Consider the following 10,426-nt stretch of genomic DNA (forward strand, 5'->3'; position numbering starts at 1 on the left):
CAGAGGCCCTCACACCCCTCCCCAAACACCCCACCGCCTTTTAAGGGAAAAAAATATTGAGCCAGGAACACATTACAATCGCAGCAGGTCGATACTCATCTCTGGTTCCAAATGCCTCCAAGGAACCTGCTTGCTCCCTTGCAAGAGCGATGACCGAGAACAGCGAGCTGTTGTACCGGGCCTCAGGGCCCTCTCTTCCCTTTTTACCCAAGGCCAAGCTCCTGACACCTGCGGCTGCCTGTACCCATGGACCCCCGGAGAGAGACCCCCGCCTGGCGTCGCTGCCGCAGGTCGCCTGCCTGGACTCCGCACCCGCAGCTGCTCAGGGCGTGCAGTGGTCCCACATCATCCTCGGTACCCCCTGCCCAATCTCGTCAGGCGGCAGCCAACCCTTCCAAGGGTTACTGGGCCACCGCTCCTCCCTCCCTTAGGCACCTGTCTGGGCCGTGGCCACCCCTTGCCCACCTCGCAGACAACCCCACCCTCGCGGCTCTCCCACCCGGCGGGGCATCCCTGCCTCTGCACCCCTATCCCTATAGATCTCTGGTCCCCTGCACAAAGGCCCCAGGCCCCGACCCGGGTGGGGGTGGGGTGCGCCCCAGCCGCGCCCCCAGCCCCGGGTTCAGCTGTGCGCGCCGGGGCCGCTGGTGCGCTCACTCACTCACCTCCCGGGCGCGGCTTCGTGCGTCGGTCGAGCTGCACCCGGCGGGGCGGGGCCGCGAGCGTAGGGCTGTGGCGCTCTGGTTCTGCACGAAGCGGGTGCCGGCGGCCGCGCGAGGACGTGACCGGTCCGCGGGTGGCACACACGCTCCGCCGCCCCGGCTCCCTCCTCCGCCCTCCCGCGCCGCCTGCAAGCGGGTCCACCCGCCCCGCACCGCGCCGCCGCCAGCAGGGGGCGGAGTCGCGAGCGCAGTCCGTTGCCAGGCCAACCGCGGGCGGGGTCTGTCGCTCGTCTGCCCCGCACCTCGCTCTGCCGCCCGACCACTAGCTCCGGCTCGTTTTCCATTGGCCGATAACAGCCGACGGACGTGCGAGTAATCCAATAACGACAGACAGGGGCGGGGCGCGGCTGTGCGCGCGCCGCCTTACCGCGCGCTGCTGGCTCCAGCGACCGTGGCACTGCACTGCGCCGATCCACACCGAAGCTACTTCTAGCATCTTGGGAAACCCACCCTGAGAGCAGTGTAGCCCTGGTTCCTTGCACCCTGGTTGCCCTGCCCTACCTCAAGTAGGGTTCGAATTCAGCCCTGGCAACCAATTCCCTACCCGGTCTCTTTGCAATGCGCTGTCGCCCTGGCTTCTTTGGATCGTGTCAATAATCCTTTAGGGCGCGAGAAAACCCTAATTGGTTAAGCCGGCGAGATTTCGCAGCGAATGGTTCGCTTTCCTTTTTAGCATGTAGGGGTACTTCTGGGAGTCGACCCCCGCAACAGAGAGCAGCAGAAGGGACCCAGATCACTGAAGCCCTTGGAGATCACTGGAGACTCCCCAGGAGACATCAGCTCCTTGACAAACGAGCCTCTCATCAGGAGGAGCCCCGTGTGTGGGTCTTGGCTGGTTGCACCTTACTCCAGCACAAGAAAGACTCAGCCCAGGGGCCACTACAGTAGTGTTTCTCTGTCTTCTCCATTCTTGTAACTGTAAGCATGTTATATGTCTTAGAGCCCAGGATGACCCATGACCATGTGTTGGTGCTCACCAGTTGGCTGCTTCAGAGGCAGGACTACATCCCACCGTTTTCCTCTGTTGGGAAGTGGGGACCGTTGTGTTGCATACCCCAAGGAGACAGGCCACCTGTGAAAGTGCTGGGATGGGACAGGTACTGGATATGGGTACTACTGAGGCCAACCTAGACACCTGGCATGCTATGGTGCTCCCTACAAGTGACCAATGAGGACCGAAGGAATTTTGCTAATGGCTGAAGAACATGTCTACCAACGTATCTGGCTGTGCAGCCAGTCTGTCTCTGGGACCTGACTGACAGTCAGTTTCCTAATCTGTCAAAGAGTGTGCTATCGACTCCTCAGAGGGTTAATGTATGTAGGAAATACACCTTAGTAAGTGATTAAGGCTGAGCCGGGCAGTTTCCTCAGCAGGCTCAGGGGTCAGAGTTCAGCTCTTTGCAGAGGGTAAAGCCAATATAGGAATTACGTTTTACAATTGAATTTACAATGGAGTTTACAATATTCCAGGTGAGGGTGCAGAGGCTAGACCCTTGACGGTCTAGCAGGTCTGGTTGCTGTCTGCTGGACCTGACACTAGAAACTACACCACGAAGTGAGGGGATTTTTGTCTCCTATGGTCTTTTACTGGTGGCCTCTGCATCTTGCATACTTCTAGAATATAGCCCTCATCCTTTCAGAATACTCTGGAAGGGTGAAGTGGGAGTGGGTGGGTGGGTAGGAGAGCACCCTCTTAGAGGCGAAGGAGGAGGGGGCTGGGGCGTTCGTGGAGGGGGAGCTGGAAGGGGGACAACAATTGAAATGTAAATAAATAAAATAATGAAAAAAGAGGATCCTGGGAGCTATAATGTAGGGCCGGGATGTAAACATCAGCGTGATCATTCACCCTTGTAGCTATGTAGCTATAGCAATCCAATGGGGCTTTGGAGGCACATGGAATGGTCACCGGGCCAGCTTTTTGAAGAAAAAAAAAATACTTTGGCTGAGCAAGGGCCAGGTGTCAGAGAGAAGTGAGTTCCATGGTGGGCCTAAAGGAATGTGAGGTCTAGGAAAGGCCAACTTGTTCACACTGGCACCTATCAGACCTGCAAGGCTACTCTAGTCACTGCTAGCTAATGGCTAGGGAGGTTGGCTTAAGAACCAGCAGGGAAATTTAAGATTAGCTTCTCACATCCAGAGAAGGCAGGTGGTGAGTATTGTATTATTCGAGAGAGGGGCAAACTGGCTCACAGACCACTCGAGCTGTGTTACTGGGAATAATCAGATAACAAAACCTCGAACAGCCCACCTAGAGAAAATAAGAACAAGCCAAAAACTCAGTCTGCAAGGACTAGTGCTGGGTAGAGCCTGTGACAGGGGAAGAATCACAGGGACACCTATTTCCTATTGACTTGAACCTAGCTGGCTCTCGCAAGCCTCCCGGCTTCTCCAGTGTGGGCAGAGGGCGTCCAGCTTCTCTCAGAGGCTTCAGGTATCCAGGGCTTATCCTTTAGGGATGGTGCCTATCCTGGCTGGCTCCTTTCTGTGCTCTGCCTATCCCCACCCCCAACACTCACTGATTTTCAGGCTGTGGCAGTAGGGTGGGTTTCTGTACTATGTTTCCCTGGGGTCCGTGTACCCATCCCCCCACTTTAACAAGCCTACTGTATCTGGACTAGTTTTAAATAGCCAGCAGGCCTCTGGTCTTTTTGGCTGAAAAGCAACAATGTAAATGAACAGAAAAGACACACCCGGCATAAACTTTATTGTTAAACTGCCCCTCTGTTTCAAAATGAATCTTGGTCTTGCTACTTAGTATATTTTGGAGCAGTAGCCGGAGACAGATGCCTGGGAAACAAATTCTGAGCTGCCCAGGCTTTGCCCTCGGCTGGCAAATCCTTGGGCGTTTGACCTTCCTCTCTGGGCCTCAGTTTCTTACCAAGGAAGGGGGCTGGAGAGAGGCAAGGAGTTTGCCTCTAAAATGATAACTTTTCCAGTCTCGCCTCACTTTGTCCTTCCCCTAGCCTGTGTCTATCTCAACTCAAGACAGAAGTCTCAGGAAGCAGGGACATCAGGCCCTGGGGTTTCCCTGGGATGCTTAGTCCCAGGTACAAGTTAGGCCAGAATCAAGTGCCAGTCAGGGGAATGCTTCAACTGGCGGTTAACACTGAGGCCCATTTCTGTACTTTGGATACCAGGCTCAGAGATTAAGTGATACATTCAAAGTCACACAGCTGGGAAAAGATACATTTAGACCGAAGCTTTGGGAGTCTGGGTGGGAAATAAAAAAGCAAGCAAGCAACCAACCAACCAACCAACCAGCAAAACCCAGCTCACTCCCAGAAAGGAGCAGGGGAAGCGGCCTCCAGGAGCTGTCCTGAGATCCTTCAGCAAGAATGGGTAGAACCAGTTACTAAGGCCGGCACCCCAGGGAGAAGCTGGAGACTAGGAGTCTTTGGTCATCCAAGAACACGGAGGAGCAGTGACTGCTGCTAAGATCCCTGCCCTGCCCCTCCACCCCATCGCCACAGTCACCTGCCCTCTGATATCCTCAGGGACCTCGGAAGGAAAGCTGGGGCGATGCCCTCAAAGAGGAAATTCCCCAGTGCTAATTGGCATTGAGAGACCTTTAGGCTAATTAACCTGTTCATTTGCCTCTCTAGAGTAAATTAGAGGGTTTAGCCAAAGAGGCCGAAAGCTGCTGGTGGCCACCTCCTCAGGGGCAATGGGAGGCTTTGTAATGGGCGTAGTGGGGTGCTGGAGAGGCCTGGCAGAGGGGCTGGTTGCCAGGCAGCAAGCAGTCACAGGTGGCCCTCGTGCTGCAGGGAAGAGAGCGCCCCCCACCCGTTCCGTTTCATTGCTGTGAATTGGGAAGGGCGTCCTGATTGCCTGGGACTTTCGGGGCGCCGTCTGTGCCCCATTCTAGGTTCTCCAAAAGGAGAGAAGTAGGTCCTGTTTAATGGGGTGTCCCCTGTCACTGTGCTTTTAGCACCCATACCCTATGATTTGGTTATAAAACACACGCGCGCGCGCGCGCACACACACACACACACACACACACACACACACACACAGGTTCACGTGACCGAATTCTCGGTCCCCAGATAGTGACACCGTCTTAGGGAGGTTGTGGAACCTTTAGGAGGTGCAGCCTGGCCAGAGGAAGTGCATCACCTGGGGGTATATCCTAAAGTTTATAGCCTGCCCCTGTCTCCAGTACTGTCCAATGCGTGCATCCTCTTCTGCAGAATCGTGAGCTATGAAGCCACCCATTGTCATACCTCCCCTACCCTGATGGCCTATTCCTTTACAGCTCATGTCCCTCATTAGGTGTGTAGTCACTGCAGTAAAAGCTGTACCATCCTGTACAAGAAGCCGGTATAGCCCTGCTTCCTGCATGGCCGGCGGTATTTCCAGCCCCCGCTGGCCAGAGGCTTGGAGATTCCTGTCATTTTCGGATGGGGGATGCAGATCTCTTGCGGGCAGGAGATACTGTTTTACACACCCCACTCAGGCTCTGTTTTGGCTCCAGCAGCTTTGTCATAGTTGAGATGTGAAAGGACACCTGATGCTTCCCCATCGAGCTGGAGGAAATGTGGTTAATTTCCTCCTCTGAGGGCGGTTCAAAGAAAGACCCTGCCGTTAACTGCACCTTTGTGCCTACCAGATATGCTTTGTGCCGGGGGCGGGGGCGGGGGGTACAGAGCGATTGCTCAAGACATACCTGCCACATACCCAAAGCATGACGGAATACTTGAGAAAAATTAAGGTCATGGAAGGAAGATTTATTCCGACTCACGGTCTCCTAGGCTTCAGTCCGTGTTCACGTGGTTTCACTTCAGAGCAACAACACCATGGTAGCAGCTGTGGTGGAGCAGAGGTGCCTACCTTATGGGCAGGTTGGGGAGATAGAGAAAGGGGAGAGGGGGAGAGAGGGAAAGAGGGAGAACGAGGGACGGAGGGAGGGGGAGAAGCGCTGGTTGAGAATAAGACACAGTTTTCAAAGGCACAGCCCTAGCGTCCTGCTTCTAGTTGACCCTACTTCCTAATAGCTTGTTCAGCTATGAACCCGTCAAGGATCAGACTATTAAAGAGACTAATAAATAGATGAGGTAAACACCATTGTGAGCCAGCCAGCTCTCACATGAAGCTTGTGGTGGGGATTGAGTCTTTAGACCACATGACCTTTAAGGGAGAGTTTACGTCGGATCCACAATGGTATGGAAGACAGAGGGTCTCTGTAGGCCTGGATCTGCAGTGAGTTGCAGCTTCTCGGACCGCTAAGCCCCCATCTACAGTCGATGCCCTCGGCACAGGTAGCCAAAGGCTTCTCTGTTTTCAGTCACTTCTCAGGCCTCACTTTCTCAGGACTAACTCTAGACATACTCCATCTGCGATCTCTTGCCCATCCCTCAATTCAGTCCCCTGTCCCAGACAGTGCAGGGGTGGATGGGAGGAGAGGACCCTCGCCAATGCCTCTTCCTGTCGTGCAGGTGCCCAGGGTATCGTCACGAGTGGCTTGATCTCCTTTCTGGTACGGAAGCTGCAGAAGGAAGAGTTACACATCCAGGAGATCATCCTGGACACCCTGGCACTGTGCTTGCAGGAGGATGCCACCGAGGCTCTAAACAGCCAAGCCGTGCCTTGTTTTAAGGAGAAGCTCTTCAGCGGAAATCCCCAAATCCGCAGTAAAGCCGCTCGGGCACTCATTGCCATCAGGTGAGGTCTGCTTTGTGTTGCCTGAGGGGCCACCTCCTCCAGTTTCTGCTGAGGGTCGGAGAAGGCCACCGAACTACTCCTGGCCTCTCAGTAGATCAGCAGCGGGGACTTGGCCTAGCCATGCCCGACACAGGACATGCACCCAGGCATACTTTCTCTAACTTCCTTGTGTCCTGGGTGAAAGAGGTCACTAGGTCAAAAGAATACCCTTTCCATTAGTGGAATGCATGGTGTCTGGCCTGAGATTGTCCTATATCCCTGGAAACTCTCTCCCACTCCCATCCCAGACAATCCTAGCCAATCACCCACCTCTCCGTGAGGAAGACAAACAGATGAAACTCCAGCAATAATAATGACAGTCGGTGGTCATTAAGTCTGCAAACACTCGTAGGCGTCACCAATAAAGCCAACGGGTTGACAATTGCCAAGGAAGGGGACATCTGCCTTTAGAGGTGAGAAAATGGCAGCCTGGGACCTAGTCACTTGCTTGACCTCACATAGAATCACAGTCTAAACCCTGGCCTGAAGACTGAGGAAACTCAGAACACCCCACTAATTGGTCCTAGGTCCCAGGGGATCCCTTTGCCTGTGCCCATATCCCCTCTGTGTGAGGGGGAAGGAAGGCCTTGCTATCCTTTAGGTCCTAGCTTTCCCTCTATCTGGTATTTCTGGTGGGCCTGACCCAGTGCCTGGGATGCTAGTTCTGAATGCTTTTCTTTATATACATTCCCAGGCCCACCTGTAACTAGTAGGTCTTTGACAGAGATCCCCATCCAGTGAAGCTCTGATGACAAACATTTATCAGAGTGGAGCTTCTGCCCAGCTCCTCTGGCCTCCCCCTCAGCCCAGGTCCCTTACCACCCCTTACCATTTTGTGTCACCCACACAGTGGGTTTGTTCTGCTCAACAATGTAGATGAAGGGCTACATGACATGCCCCCAAAGCCTCTCATCCTGAGGCAGCTAAACCCATCTCTTTCCACAGTGTCTGGACTAGTACTGGCCTTGAGTGATTGAGTCAATAAACTCAGGGCAGCCCTGTAGGTAGACCTAGGACTCCGTGTCCTTGATAAGTGGCCTCAAGGTAGAGACCAAATGGCCTAGAAAGCCAATAGCATCACAGTCTCACAGAGAAGTGACTGCCAAAACTGTTTCCTAAACAGTGTTCCCGTAAAATACCTATGTGTTCGAAGTGTTAAAAGTTCCATAAAACGAGACCCTGTGGGCAGTGAAGCCAGGAAACGGAGAGCAAACAGTTCAGCCGAAGTCTGTTCGTTGGGCTGTTTGTGCAGTGTGACATTACCATGTGAGGAGAATCTCCTGGCGGGGAAAACCCTTCTCTTTTGGGGCGGGGTGATAATGCCAGCCCACACGTGGTTGAGAACCTCTTGGGCAGTTCACCTCTCTCATTTACAGGACTTTATGCAAGGCTGGAATGGAGACACTAGCTCCTTAATGCCCTTGCTCAGCACTGGGCTGCACCCTGCTGTGTGGAGCAGCTCGGTTCTTCCCTGGTTGGGGAATGGAGGGGGAATCCGACTCAAGTAGAGTCCCTGTGGATCACACCCTTGTGGGTCTTTCTCTTCTGCATGTTGAAGCAAGATGAACATGTCTTCACTTATGAGCATGATTTAGAATGAAGCTCATTTCCCTCTGGGCCTCTTTATCTCTTTCCACAGCAAGACACTCTCATACTGGTGATCTTCAGTGCCTTGGCCATAGCCAGTTCCAGCATGGCTAGGCCAGGACTATCAATAAGAGTCCCATTACAGGTCCTACCTCAGTGTGCGTCCCGGGACATTCCTCCACCTTATCTCCTTTTGTCCTCTCTCCGACCCAGCATCCCGTTGGATGGCAAGAGGCAGGTGTGGCAGAACGAAGTCATTCCCATCCTGGTGGACCTGTTGTCCGACACCGACGAAGAGGTTAAGGCTAACGCTGCTGGAGCTCTGATGCACGCAACCGTGACCACCGAAGGTCAGGCCAGGGTGCCCTGTGGGTTCCTGAGGCTGGGTGGGTGGGTGCAGGCAGAAGGGACGAGTGAGCTCCCCTAGCTTGCCTGTAGCCACAGTGAGCCTTCCAAACGTGTCCGTCTCCTGTCAAGGGCCAAGTAGTGACCTCTCAGGACTCAAGGCTCCATCAAAATCCACTTTTGATTGATCATCAAAATCCTTTTGAGGTTTGGTCTAAATTCCAGTCCTCGCTCATCTTCCCGGACACAGCAGGCTGCCATCAACTTCTCACAAGCCACTCACATTAGGTCCTTTGCCCCTCGACATCAAGCCATTTCTTTGGCCTCAGGTCTCTGATGAAGCAGGATTCTGAGATCGATTAGTTTGGTGTCTATGATTCTGTTATTCATGGGTCTGAGTAGATTCTGGAACCCTTGACCTTAGGTGTTTCTTTCTTTAAATAGAAATTTTTTTTAGGTCTCTCTCTCTCTCTCTCTCTCTCTCTCTCTCTCTCTCTCTCTCTGTGTGTGTGTGTGTGTGTGTGTGTGTGTGTGTGTGTGTGTGTGTTATGTGGTTACATGGTGCTGGGAACAGAACTTTAAGTCCTTTACAAGAGCAACACCATACTCTTACCACTCCAATCCTTCTCTCCGTTCTTACTTTTATGCATTTCTTGATCGTAACTACTTATATCAAGTTGTGGGAAGAGCATATAAGAACACAGAAGTATCATCCCCTGAATCCCCCCACCCCCCATGCCAAGATTCCCAGTCAGGCAGACTTCAAGGCTAAGCCACCCAATTCTGACTGTGTGTGGAGCAGGGTACCTCGTGTGTCCCCCAAACTTATGTGTGAGGACTTGGAATGGCTAGAGACAAAGAGACCAGGACCTATGGTTCTGTCATCGATTTCCAGATGGGTCTCTGAGTCCCTATCCTGTGTCAGATCCTGAGCTGTATGGTGGAGCATAGAAGTCTTGGTCTTAGGTGTCTACAGTTGTCAGGAGAGGTAGAATAGGATGGGTGAGCTAGCATTCCGGGCATAGAGGAGGCGCCCAGCCTCCTCTGAGGGCATCATACCATATGTGTGCAAGGTGCAGAGTAATTGCTTAAGACATATCTGCCACATGAACATGTGATTTTTTTCTTTTCTTTTAAAAATACTGTATACATTGTCTTACGAAGGCCGATGGCAGGATAGGAGACTGAATAGGCAGAGGAAGGAAGAAGATGCTCAGTGGAAGAGTGTAGCAAAAATGGGGCGGGGAGTGGCTACAGTTGGCATTGCTCCTAAGACATCCCCGGCAGGAGGACAGTAGGAGACAGCCCATTTAATGCAGATGTGTTGGGAACCCAGTGTCTGTGGTCCGCAGGAAAATACGCAGCCCTGGATGCTAATGCCATCGATCCACTCCTGGAGTTGCTGTGCTCCATCCCCACGACCAAGGTGTGTCTGAACGCCACAAAAGCCCTCACCATGCTGGCTGAAGCCCCCGAGGGCCGTAAGTTACTGCTGCCCCGTGTGCCCACCTTCCGTTACCTCCTGACGCATAAAAATGAGGCCATACGGCGAGCAGCCGAAGTCGCCATCAAAGTGATTGAGTGGAAGCCGTGACTCCCGTTTCGGCCAGACCCGATAGGCTAACTCTGTCCCTGAATAAACGAGTTGACTCTCTTCATGCTTGGTTTCCAATGCTACCTCGTGTTCCTAGAGCAGTATCACAGGCTTCTCCCGCCAAAGAAGAGACACAGACCCAGAAGGACCTGGTTCTGGGAAGCATATGTCCGTCCCACAATGAACCTTCCAGGGAGATGGGTGTGAGTTGGATTGGGGGTTGGAGGATACACAGCTGGACCAGGCACTGGGCACCAGGCACTGAATACGGCTTTGCCGAACACTTTTATCTGTGGTTTTCCCGGTAGGGGAGGCCGAGGTGCAGAGATCAGCTGGGAAAGTGGTCGGGCCTATCGGTTAATCGATGTTCATCTAGTTCTGCCTGAATGGGCCAGTTATGGATGCCCTGGTTTATTAGAGAACACGCGTGCCCAGCCTCTGTTGGGGGAGCACAGGAATAGAGTGGGACCTCAAAGCAGAA

General features: G+C 53.3%; 2 protein-coding genes across 4 annotated transcripts in view; one reads left to right on the top strand and one right to left on the bottom strand.

Annotated features, from left to right (window-relative positions):
- Gnaz (G protein subunit alpha z) overlaps positions 1 to 862 on the bottom strand; it is a 50,824-nt gene extending 49,962 nt beyond the window's left edge. For both annotated transcript variants that reach the window (XM_087596968.1, XM_087596969.1), the window contains exon 1: positions 666 to 862. The gene's annotated coding sequence lies outside the window, so the exon portion shown is untranslated. The remainder of the gene's footprint in view (positions 1 to 665) is intronic.
- Positions 1 to 10,009, top strand: part of Rsph14 (radial spoke head 14 homolog) — a 75,901-nt gene extending 65,892 nt beyond the window's left edge. The window contains exons 5-7 of one of the 2 annotated variants that reach the window (NM_001401509.1): positions 6,155 to 6,380; positions 8,220 to 8,356; positions 9,704 to 10,005. In NM_001401509.1, the coding sequence (NP_001388438.1) occupies positions 6,155 to 6,380; positions 8,220 to 8,356; positions 9,704 to 9,945 (605 nt within the window). In that variant the 3' untranslated portion in view covers positions 9,946 to 10,005. Of the gene's footprint in view, positions 1 to 6,154; positions 6,381 to 8,219; positions 8,357 to 9,703 lie in introns of both variants that reach the window. The other variant, XM_087597901.1, reaches the window with a different exon arrangement.
- Positions 10,010 to 10,426: the final 417 nt, after the last annotated feature.

This window comes from Rattus norvegicus, chromosome 20 (assembly GCF_021556685.1).
Source record: "Rattus norvegicus strain SHRSP/BbbUtx chromosome 20, alternate assembly SHRSP_T2T, whole genome shotgun sequence".
NCBI classification, from domain to species: domain Eukaryota; kingdom Metazoa; phylum Chordata; class Mammalia; order Rodentia; family Muridae; genus Rattus; species Rattus norvegicus.